This window comes from Podarcis filfolensis (assembly GCF_964270895.1).
Source record: "Podarcis filfolensis genome assembly, chromosome: 2".
In the NCBI taxonomy this organism is placed as follows: Eukaryota; Metazoa; Chordata; class Lepidosauria; order Squamata; family Lacertidae; genus Podarcis; species Podarcis filfolensis.
In genome coordinates, this window is record NC_139605.1 from 56779186 (window position 1) to 56791229 (window position 12044).

At 47.3% G+C, this 12044-nt stretch overlaps 1 protein-coding gene across 5 annotated transcripts in view; it reads right to left on the minus strand.

Annotated features, from left to right (window-relative positions):
• Window positions 1-1503: 1503 nt before the first annotated feature.
• The window catches only part of CDHR2 (cadherin related family member 2), a 30139-nt gene continuing 19598 nt past the window's right edge, over window positions 1504-12044 (minus strand). For 3 of the 5 annotated variants that reach the window (XM_083603760.1, XM_083603759.1, XM_083603757.1), the window contains 15 exons: window positions 11739-11808; window positions 10405-11019; window positions 9280-9351; window positions 8794-8843; window positions 8198-8349; window positions 7240-7342; window positions 7057-7145; window positions 6654-6737; window positions 6133-6210; window positions 5278-5338; window positions 4749-4873; window positions 3944-4057; window positions 3280-3354; window positions 2875-2950; window positions 1504-2015 (listed from right to left, as the gene is read on the minus strand). In XM_083603760.1, the coding sequence (XP_083459886.1) occupies window positions 1860-2015; window positions 2875-2950; window positions 3280-3354; window positions 3944-4057; window positions 4749-4873; window positions 5278-5338; window positions 6133-6210; window positions 6654-6737; window positions 7057-7145; window positions 7240-7342; window positions 8198-8349; window positions 8794-8843; window positions 9280-9351; window positions 10405-11019; window positions 11739-11808 (1920 nt within the window). In that variant the 3' untranslated portion in view covers window positions 1504-1859. The remainder of the gene's footprint in view (window positions 2016-2874; window positions 2951-3279; window positions 3355-3943; window positions 4058-4748; window positions 4874-5277; window positions 5339-6132; window positions 6211-6653; window positions 6738-7056; window positions 7146-7239; window positions 7343-8197; window positions 8350-8793; window positions 8844-9279; window positions 9352-10404; window positions 11020-11738; window positions 11809-12044) is intronic. The other 2 variants (XR_014545595.1, XM_083603758.1) reach the window with 2 other exon arrangements.

Genomic DNA, 12044 nt, shown 5'->3' on the forward strand with positions numbered 1-12044 from the left:
TACATGGATGGGCTTTCACAAAGCTATATCTTGGGGGCTTGTAAAAGGGGCTGAGATCTGTGGTCCTCCCCATATCCAGGCTTGCTGGCTCTTTTATCAGGGACAGTTCAAGCCTTTTTGCAGCCTGAGGTGGAGCCCTCTTCCCATCAAGGTGCATAATGACCAAAGCCAGCCAAGTAATTTTGGCACCTGAGGCAGAAACCCCACAAGCGTCTGTCTATGGGAGTAAAAGTAAAGTTTTAATAAATAACATTTTGCTGCTCTTTCATAGTAACTAAAATCAGTTCCCTGAATAGCTGTCTCAGAAGCATTGCCTTCAACGGTGTCTTTAAGTGGGTGTAAGTCTGTTGGCACAGCTGAAGAAAATGCTTGTGTCCCTGCAGCTTACAGTAGATGGTGATAGAAGCTCAGAGACCATGGCTTTGTACACCTATGCATATCTTAGAACGCATTAATTCATTCACCTGTTCATCTGGATGCTGTTTGTTTGTCTGAGCAGCTTCAGCATCTTAGCACGGTTTCCCACTATAATAATTTCAGACTGTGAGGGAAACGCTCCCTCATTTGCTGAATATATATTGGGAAGGTACACATGCTTCACACAGCCATGCAAATGGTAAACCAATTCAAAGCCTACTTCAGAAAGCACTGACTATGGGTTGAAGGGTGGGGGAAAGGGTTTATCTGTTAACCAAACAGACTCACAATGCCCGTCAAGCAAAAAGCAGAGGAGAGGCACCCTTCTAGTTTTGCAATCATTAATATGTTTGCCATTTGACTGGGCAATATACTTTTCTCCTAACCTAGCATCTTCCTTACGGTCGTGAAGAGGTGATACCTTAGGCAGATCCTGGATCTTGCTCCAATGTTTCCCCCCATTTGCTTCTCCATGAACCCAACCACATATCAAAGGCACTGCAAATAACCTGCAAAGCAGCTGCAAGTTAGTTGGTGATCAGGAAGGACTTTAGCTGTTACAACTAGAACCCCACAATACAGTTTTCCAGAGGAATACTCAAGCTTGGATTATTATCCCAGTAAAAGAAAAGGTGAGCCCAGGATACAAGGAGCTGAATCAGGACAGTGGCTTGTTATTTTGTCACTGGTGATACATGGGAAGCTGAATGTGCTACCTGGCCACCAGTCTATCATGATTTATTGAAAAACAGGGTAAGATACATCACCTTAGCATGGATAGTGGTAGCACTGCACACCACAGGTTCTGTGCCCAGAGATTAGTAGCTTTGGGTGATATTCAATACATGCATCTCCACTTGTGCAACAAAACTTGCCCCCTTCTCCCATACCCTGCACCCTTCCCAAACCTTATCCAGAGTGTTGAGTGAACATATTTAGGGGATGCACAGGGAGGGGGGACACCCCAGTGTGCAAGCAGAAATCCTTGTGCTGACAAACCGTCTCTTAGTGCTAGGTTCGGTTGGATACAACCTAATGCTCTAAATCCCCATTCCCTCCCTGCCCTGTTTCCAGTGAGAGGTGGAATTTTTATTATGTTATTTATTTCATGAAATTTATACACTGCTTGATTGTTTTTTTTTAAAAAAAAACCCACAAGCCATTTTGCATCGTACCTTTTGAACACATGAAAACACTGGTGTTGCCTAGCCTGGTAGGCACTTACCACCTCTTCCACTTTCTTCTTCACTGTGATCTCTCTAGTTTGGGCCAGGCTCATTTCTGCCTAGGATGCAGGCTTGCAGACAATCATAAGTCATGGATTAAAAAGGATTCCCAGTGAGTTTCTTTACAGTTGCTGGCTCAATGTCTCTGAGCCAATGTTGCTATACAAGTCCTGCTCATAAGTGTCTCTTCCTCTGCCAGGAGGAAGCAGGGTGTGATCAGAGATCACTGGTGTCCAAAGAGGTGTTGTCGAAGGCAAAAAACTGCTTGGTGTGTCCCGGTTGCTCTGGTTTGTCTTTCTTGTGGCTTTCTAAGGCAGCTTTCAGTGGCTCATTCTGGCCATTTGCCTGGTGTACAGCATCTGCTTTGTCCTGCTGGGATGAAAGAGTATGAGATTAGAATATGATCCATCTATGTTGTAAAGTACTATTTGCCATTGTGTCCTTGGATTATTGGGTGGATTGTCACTCCAAGAACTGCAGCGTTGACCACATAAGCAGTCATTTCCTGTGGTGCAGGAACCTGAACCTCTGCATGTGAAAGCTGAATATCAGGTCTAAGAAAGCAGATCCACTTTGAAGAGGTAGCCTGGGGTGTGTGTCTGCTGACATACCTTTGATCTTAGCTCCGTTGCAGCTAGGCTACTACAGCATAGTAGTGGGTCTTTCCAGGCCTATCATTACACTTGAAGAGAGCCAAGCACATTGCAGCAAACCTTTGAAGTGCAGTGCAGAAGGCACTTTCCGTGGCTGTACACGGAATACCTGCGCAATACCTCTTACTGCCCATCCCAGTGGATTGGAAAGGCCCCTGTGAGGCCTGCTAACAGTGGTGCTGCAAGATGAGACGCCCCATGAGAGCCTCGCTGAACTTGAAGACATACGTATGGCTGGTTCACCAGTAATAGGTTACCTGACTGGAATGCGCCTTGTGACAAAGTCACACTGGGTCATCTACAGGGTGTGTGGCCTGATGGTGGTCATAAAGGGCCCCTGCCTGGCATTTGGATTAACAGTCCAGGGCTCTTCAAAAGAGAAGGAAAAATGAAACAAGGGAGGCACTTTTTAGGGCATGTGTCACATGACTTGCCCGGGAGCATGCCCCGGAAGATGAGCATCCTGGTTTTGCATCATAAAAAGTTGAAAGGTATGTCATCGTCATCATCAAATGTCAGGAACATGCTTTGGCTGGGAGAATGTCCTGTGGGGCAGTGACAGGTCTGAGGGTCCTCACCCTTTTGTAAACAGCTGGAGCAACCTCTGGAGCAACCTCTGGAGCATCAACCATGTTCTCATCCAGGGAGTTCAGGCTGTAAAGGGAAAGCAGCATGGGCTGATTAGGGAGCTCTTTGTCACCCCTAGCTGCCAGTCTCCATGCCCCCACCAGCGGGAGCCAGGGATGTGAAGTGAGGGGAACGGGCTCGCAAAGTGGTGGCCCTGCCTTACGTGGCTAGTCATTCTAAACATTACAATGGGTGTGTGGCCAACTCAGTTCTTTGGCAGCAGCCCCGTGGCAAATGTGACCTTTGGGGCAACGCATGAAAGAGGGGCTTTGGAGGGCAAGTCAGTTTCATTCATTCAATCATGACCTGGTTCATACACAGGAGTTGAGACTGAAAGACAGGATTCGTAGCCATACCTGGCCACTTCAGAACTGGCGTTTTCCTCCAGGTCCAGGGAGGGGTACAAGGAGAAACCAAGCACGGGGTTAGCCCTGAAGAAGAATAGTCCAGTGGTGAGCTTCTTAATCGCTACAAATTCAGCCCACCAGAATCTTATCATTCAGCTGACTAGACAGCACAGAGTGCCAGACAGGCAACAAAATCACATGCAATGCATAATTGATAACAATTATCAGTGTGATGCACACAGTGCAGCAACAGCCTTGTGGTGTTGCACAAAATGTGTATCGCCTATAGTCAAGGCTACTAGCCGCTTCTGCCTTAATTTTGCTTACCCATGTACAGCAGAGTTTGACATTTCTAAGAAGGAAATTCACTAGTAACTGGCTAAAAATATGGATATCCCCCTGGGCATCAAATCCAATCCTTTTCACTGTATAGCCACAGATCAATCCTTTTCTGAATTTGGAGATTTTGGACATACTTCTGTCATTGCAAATTCAGTACAGGACCAGTTCAGCACATGGAGTTTAACAACACAAATTTGAATAACTAAAGGACATGGGGTCTACTAGGAGGCAGGCACACGCTTACGTTTCTTCCTGATTTTGCCCCTCCACGGGTCAATCCAGGATACACCCCTTTTACTAGGGCAAACCTTGCCCCACCCCAAAAACATACCCTTCTGTGTTGTATCTGTTGGTCCCAGGGATAGCAGGCCCCTGTACCACGTCACCAGGTGTTAACTTTGAAGCCACCTTCAGGGCTTTTAAGGCCCTCAGCTTCCTCACATAACTGCAAAAAGAAATGAGAAAGAAGAGTGAACAACCTGAGAAGAGCCCTGCTGGAGAAGACCAAAGGCCTATTGAGCCCAGCATCCTGTTCCCACCATAGGCAACCAGATGCCCATGGGAAGCCCTCAAGTAGGGCATGGCCAACACTCCCACCACACATGATCTCCAATAGCTAATATTCAGAGGTACTCTCCCTCTGCAAGTAGTACTTAGCCATCATGGCTATTGGTCAGGCCAGGGAACATGCTGCCCTACCACGAGAATGCCACAAAACCAAGCATGTGGAATAGCAGAATGGTGGAACCACGTGAGGGATGCAGGCTATGCTGGCTTTTGGGAAGGTGCTGATGCAGTGCAGTATGTGTACATACATATAGAATTTCATTTGTATGCCGCCTTTCCACATTTAAAACCATGCTCAAGTGGCTTACAACATGAAAAAATACATAATTACATAACAAACACATCAAACAATCAAAAAGCAAACCATTTCCACACAAATCATAACATGAAATAGACCAAAAAAAGCAGTAACAGCAACAAACCTGTCCACCCCCCCCCACAAAAAGCCCTTAATAATACACCAGCCCCTTTTTTGTTGAGTGTGCAGAAACAAATAGAGGCAGCGTTGAACCAGCTGCAGCAAGTACGTTCGTATACCTGCCATAATAAGGGGAAGGGCACTTTTGTACCTTTTCCTCATGCCTATGATTATCAGGATCATGACGATGAGGATAACAAGCGCAGCCACAGCCAGCCCTGCAATGACAGCGAACAGCTCATTCTCCTTGTTGGACTGCGTCACCTCCACAGGGCCCTGGGATACACAAGAGTATCACTACACTGGCTCAGCAAGCGCCCGTGTCTACAACATAATGTTTCAGTTATGCCCTGGCTACAGCCTCAGTGCACACAGCCTCTCTCTATGCCAGTCCCAGCTGTGGTGCAAGATTGGTTTCCAGCATGCCATTCTGCCAGGGTGCCCGTTTCTCCACCAGCATTAGCTCCAGCCACACAATCTCTCCCATGGCCATCTCACTTGCCCTGGCAAGGTAGAGCTTGCTGTCTTGCCAGGGGCACACACCAAGCCTCCGATGCACCCATTCCGACAGAGCTTTCCTGTTTGAGCTTTGACAAATCCCACCACTGCCGCCTTACTTCAAAGAGACCCTAGAGCTGCTCCTCAGTGTTTGGGAGTATGAGCAGGAAATGTGCACTCACAATGATGGATAGGCCAAGCTTGAGCAACCGAGAGAGTTCCCCAGGGTTTCTCTGGATGAGTCTGGAAAGAAGACAGAAAGGTTTCCATGAAGTGTTCCTTGGGATATAAGAAGCCCTGCTGGATCAGGCCAAAGGCCCATTTAGTCCAGCATCCTGTTCTCACAGGGGTCAACCAGGTGCTCATAAGAAACCCACAAGCAGGAGAATGACAATGAGTTCAACAGGACTCTCCTGCCCACTTGGGATTCCTAGCAACTGGTATAAAGAGGTCTGTTGCATCTGACAGTGGAGATGGAACACAGCCATTGGAGTGGCTAGTAGCCACTGATAGCCTTAACCTCCATGAATTTGGCTAGTGCTTCTTTAAAGCCATCCAAATTGGTGGCCATCACTACATCCCAAGGGGAAACTTTCCCCATGATTCAAATTACTGGGAGTGGGGGGAAGAGGGAGCCTGGCCTCTTAACTACTGGTTTTAGAAGACCTGGGGAGGGCTATGATTTCATTCAAACTGGGTTTAAGTCAGAGGGGATCAGCCATCCTTACCTTTCCCCTCTGAATTACTTCCTTGCCATGCAAACTTCTGCCAGAGCAGATGCACATTTCCCCTTTCTGATGCTCCCCTCTTTCCTCCTACCCATGCTCTTAAGCTCAGCCTTCCCTAACCTGGCACTCATCAGATATTTTGGACTCCCATCAGCCCCAGCTAGTCTGGCCAATGGTCAGGGATGATGGGATATGTTTTAGACTACAATGCTTTAATCTGGAGAGCACCAGGTTGGGGAAGGCCACACTGACCTTTGCCTGGGCTTCTCAGCCCAGCTCAGCCCATCTCCACCGTGATGCATCACTTACGTGCGTACTTCTCCGGGCATCAGAGCTGTGCCATTGCTATAGACGAAATAGGCCTCCATTGCTGTCTTCACCACAGCCCTAGAGGAGTTGAGATGGTGATGTGTAAGATGGACATGTATGGGGATGGGAAAGGGGTATTGCCAGAAGCCCCTTCCTAGACCTTTTACTGATCAAAGAGCCAACCCCCAGGGAATTATTGGGTAACCTGACTGGCTTTGCAAACACAGCCAACCCCTGATGAATCAGCACTACAGAGTCAACAACATCATCTGTCACACTGGTTACATGCAACCTCAGTGCTTGGAACCTCAAGGAGGACATGAATCCGCAAATATTCTTTACCCCTCTCCATTTACTCTACAGACATTCAAACATACTTCCTACCAGCATACTTCCTATGCCTGTGGCCAGCCATAGATGCAAGCATCACAAGTACTTCCCCCTTTGTTCATGCTTCTCAGGCACTACTGTCTTCCCTTTAGCTTCACTCATTTCCTTTCATCTTGTTCTGTCCCAGTCACCTGTCAGATCTGGAGCTCCCGGAATCCTCGATGGACCTGATGTTTGCTACATAGACAGTTGCTTGGGTAGCTATACTCAGAGCCCTGGAAAAAGCACAGAAAATGAGTGTCTCTAAGTGTCTCTTTAACTTCATGTTCAGGGGTCAGCTCCTCTGTGCTGCATGGCTTGCCCTGCACCCTGGGGCATGAGATAGTAATGGTGCCAGTAAGTTTCAGAATCCGGCTTTAGATATGAAAACATTAGCGGAATAGGAATTGTTAGTGCACACAAAGCCCTCAGTTTTTAATTATATTTGCAGTGCTTCTTTCCTTTCTTATGTTGTATTTTCCATGGAATTCAAATTGCAATGCAATAGATATGTCCCTGGATCAACCCACTGAAGGGAAGGTAAAAATGCCATACACATTGATTTCACCCGAATTAGACTGTACGTCCTGCAAGGAGGAATCAAACACCAGCCGGACACGGTAGCTCTGATCAACGGTGTAGATCTGGAGAAAGAGAGAGGCAAATGTTCTCAGAAGAAAGTCATGGTGAATGTCTGCATTGCGAAAGGAATCTGGGTAGATCAGAAAGCTGTCTTACGTCCAGTGATACTGAGGAATACAGTGGAGGGTTCCCGTGGTCCTTGGCTTCCACTGTCACCCGATACTGACCCTTCAATGAACTGTCAAGGCTGCTGGCAACTCTGCAGAAACAGAGAAATTAATATCAGAGGGACTGAGAGTTCCTGATCCCAGAGTCTGTACAGAGACAGACCAGCCCCTAGTTCCACAATGCCCTGTCTGTGCATGTGGCCCTTAGGACACTGCTCCAAGCTTGGGGACAGATCACAGGGAGACCAGATAAAACATGTACTAAACTGGAATTTATAGTGAAGTATTAGACCCCGAGGGACGCGGGTGGCGCTGTGGGTAAAAGCCTCAGTGCCTAGGACTTGCCGATCAAAAGGTCGGCAGCTCGAATCCCCGCGGCGGGGTGTGCTCCCGTTGCTCGGTCCCAGTGCCTGCCAACCTAGCAGTTCGAAAGCACCCCTGGGTGCAAGTAGATAAATAGGGACCGCTTACTGGCGGGAAGGTAAACGGCGTTTCCATGTGCTGCGCTGGCTCGCCAGATGCAGCTTTGTCATGCTGGCCACGTGACCCGGAAGTGTCTCCGGACAGCGCTGGCCCCCAGCCTCTTAAGTGAGATGGGCACACAACCCTAGAGTCGGACACGACTGGCCCGTACAGGCAGGGGTACCTTCACCTTTATTAGACCCCGAACAGGAGAAAGTGAGAAGCTAGTGTTAACATTTAAGCTACCTATTTTGCTATCACTGTCTGTGCTGAGAAGCAACACTCTCTTTCTAGATAGGATGCCAGGAGTATAGCTGCATTGGTCATGCTCAAGCTATTATCAGAATTTCCCCAAGATCAAATGACTGGCAATGCTACACTTTCCTCTTGGCTTCCATTCTTCCTGGATTTCCTCTCCCTGTCAATACAGTGGCAACCCTTGTGGTCTCCACAAAGCTCCCAGACAACAAAACCCCATCAATTACTGGATGCTCCCAATGTAGAGGTCCTTCTCTGCTGTTGTCTCCACTTTGAAAAGATGTTCACGGATCTGCTCAGGTCCATTGTCTGGGATGAAAAGTACCCTGGAGATGGCAAATGAAATCACTCTGTTCACACCCGAATCAGCGTCTTCAGCCTGGAAGGAGGAGGAGGAGGACACTATTGTTGCTGCTTCTTTGAACTACCCCACATCACATAGCCTGTGGGAACTAGGAGCCAGTTCCCACCACAAGGAAGGAGCTGTGTGAAGTGTAGGTAGGTTCCCACGAGGCAAGACACAGTGATAACAGCGAGAACTTTTATTGAACTACATAACTGGGCTACTCCCACTCCCAACATGACTGGCTGTCTAAACTTTCAAGCTGTGAATCACGAGTCAGAGTTCAAGGGCCAATGGCAGAGGCCCAAATCCTGAAATGTTCTGTGATTGGACATAATGTATTGAATCGGAACACAGGAGCTCAGAATCCTTAGTCCAGACTCAAGCTCAGGCAAATACAGACCACAGTATACATAGCACTGTGTACCCAAATGAGTACACACCCATACACACATGTGCCCCAACATTGCATTCTCTCACCTTGACCACAGCCACCTGCAGGTTCACAGAAGAGACTTCTGGGATTATCACTGCAACAAAACACCAGATACAGATCAAATAATGGGTGCCAAAGAGCAGGGCATGCTGGACAGAGGTCTTTTCTAAGAGCTTGCTCTCACTTCTAGCTCCAGCCTCCTTTGTCCTGGCTAATGTTAGACAGGAAGGCAACCAGCTGCTCCTCCCTTAACAATTGACAGGGGAAGATGGGTTATTTGACACTACTGGAGGAGGAAAGGATACCCTTCCCATGGAAGGAGGAGCTTTCTGAGAGCTACGATTGCTTTTAATTCATTAAAGGGGGGACTCCAATTATTTCAGCCCCAAAGAGCAGGCAAGAGGAATTTCTATCAAAAGAGGACAAAGCTGGAGGAGAATCTTTGATGCAGTCTCTCATACACCACCATCTACCCATCTATCCATTAGGGGGCAGTAGCAGCACATTTCTCTTGCATATATTGCTCTCACCAAAGGTGGTGGTGCTTTCTACAAACACCGGTGGGTTGTCATTCACATCAGTGATTAAGATTCTCAGGGTCTCTGCAGGAAGAAGAAAAGGCACAACAGAGGAGGCACTAGTTACTGACTGAAGTGGCTCTGCAGACTCCACCCTGCTCCCAGTGAGGAACACAATACTGCATCACCTATCAAGGTTTGTCTCTCAAGTCCTTCAGCAAACAGCCCATTCACATAGCTTACTAAATTAGTTCACTGTTCTGTTGCCACCATTCTACAGTGCTAAGGAACCTCCCGCTGTGAAGATGCTGGGACCAGATTAGCGATGACATTCCTCCCACAAAGTAGATCCAAAGTAGATGCAATAGCAGCAGAACCACAGAGATAAGAAAATAAGCTTATGGCAATTAAGTCGTTTCATTGACAGAACCTAGTGTTCAACCACTTTGTCACTAAATCCATCTAAAAGAATGGGGATCAGGGCAGATACTTAAAGAGATAGCTTGCGGGGACAGAAAATGTGAATGGGATCCTTTCACCCATGCTTTCCCCTCTAAAACAGGTTCTCTGTAGCCATATTTCTCCCAGTGGTCCTCCTGAACCACGAGTAACCCCTGCTGGGAGAAAAATGGCTGCAGATAAAAGATTATTTGGGGTTGGGAGGAGGAGAAGTGCAGGTGGTGGAAATTCAGCCCCTCCCCCTCCATAATCTCCCCAGTCTAGGACCCTGTGCTTTATTTAAAAAACCCCAGCAGAACACAGGTTGAGTTGTTGTGCCACCATCACACTTAGCTGTTTCCTCATGCAATGACAACATGTTTTTTAAAGTCAACTGTGCAACAAGGTAGATGAGACTCTGGAAAGTTTGCCCAGGTACCAACTTTCTATTCCACTGGCTCATTTCCTTCAGGGGCTTTTCTATATACAATGCACGCTGCCTCTGAGGGGAGGCTGGGACTGGAGCATAGAGTATTTCCATTACCCAACAAGCATGGCTCCCCGAAGCATCTCCAGCTAGGACCTAATGCTACATCCCAGCCACAAAGAGAAAGTGGGACTGATGGAGAAAAGGAAGGAAGCTGTAAAGCTCAAGATTCGGAGGGGATGCAGAACCAAGTCCTCATCCTAATGTCTTACCATTTCCACTGAAGGGGTCTCCCTTCTCAGTGAACTCATCCTTAACACGCAACGTGAGCTCCACCAGGTCACAGGCCTCATAGTCTATCTCCGAACTATTCACAAAAATTGAGCCATTGGGCTCCAGAAGGAACCACTCCCGGCACACGTTGCCCACATTGACTGAATGATTGAAGCAGGCTACAGCTAACTCCTGGAATACCAGCGAGTGGTTGGTGTCCATGTCGGTGGCATTTAGCGTGACAACTAACTCATGCAGGGTGACGTTCTCCCAAACTTCAATGTCTTGTGGTGGAGATGGCTCAATGGTTGGGGACTCGTCATTGACATCCAGCACGTTCACCCTCACCACAGCGGTGACAGCTTCCACGGTCCCCCCAAAGTCTGAATTTTCCGCCTGCACAGTCAGATTGAAGAACTTCTGCTGCAGCCGATCATAGTCAAGAGCAACATCGGAGTCCAGATTCAAGATCCCCTGGTACCAGCCAGAGCCAAGGCGATTTGAACGCACCATAAAGTTATTTGAACCCGCGCTGCTTACAATGTAGAATGAGATACGGTTGTTTATCACTGTTTGATCAGCATCGGTAGCCTCCACACTCCCCACAAAGACACCTGGAGATGGAAGGTTAGTTAGAAAGAATAACATTTTCACCACATTGCCACAGCCCCACAGATCTTAAAAAGCAATGCAACCTCTACACTTCTAATGCTCATGAAAAGCAACACCTCCTAACTAGGAAAAGCCATTATATGCTTCCTGTTTAATGCCTTGCCACATCTTCCTGTTCCCCACTGCTAATTAATGCAATAAATACTACAGATCACTGGTAAAACATCTGTTTTAGCAAGTAGGGGTTGGTTGGTTTTTCAAATTTCTACAGATAAATGATAATTTATAATTTCCTAAGGAAATCCCACTCTGCCAAAGGAACCAGAAGTTAGCATTTATCTGTAAGAACTTGAAAAAGACTGCTTGCCAAAACAGATAATGTTTTCGTATATGGTCGAAAACCTATTAGTACAATGCAGGTATTATTTAGATATAAGTTGGGTCCCCCTATTTGTTGTGCATACTATTTTTGTCAACAGAGGCAGATTCAGGGGAGAGCGACAGGTTTGGGTGCACTGAGTGAAGTGGAGAGCCTCAGAGTGCCTCTATGTTGTAGAATAGAAGGGAGGGCACCAAATTTTGGCATTGCATTGGGGGCTACTGAAATTTGAGACCCCAAGGTCCGCCACTGTTGCCAGACTCTCTTGTTGCATCATATTGTTGTCCCAGGTTAATCCTAGTTCCTTTCCACTCTGGACTAAAGATCACTGGCTCACCGTACCTTTCAAGCCCTCTGGAACGGAAAATTCATAAAAGGAGCTGTTGAATCTGGGTGCGTTGTCATTTATGTCCTAAAGAGAAAAGGGGGAAACTGGTAATGGGGCAATTCCACATCCAAGCATCCACTTAGGGGAAGGGCTATAGCTCAGTGGTAGATTATCTGCCTTGCATGCAGAAGGTCTCAGGTTCAATTCCCCGGCATCTCCAAGGAGTGTTGAGAGAGAGAACCCTGCTTGAATCCCTGGAGAGCTGCTGCCAGTCAGTGTAGACCACACAGAGCTCAATGGACCAATAATTTGATTCAGTC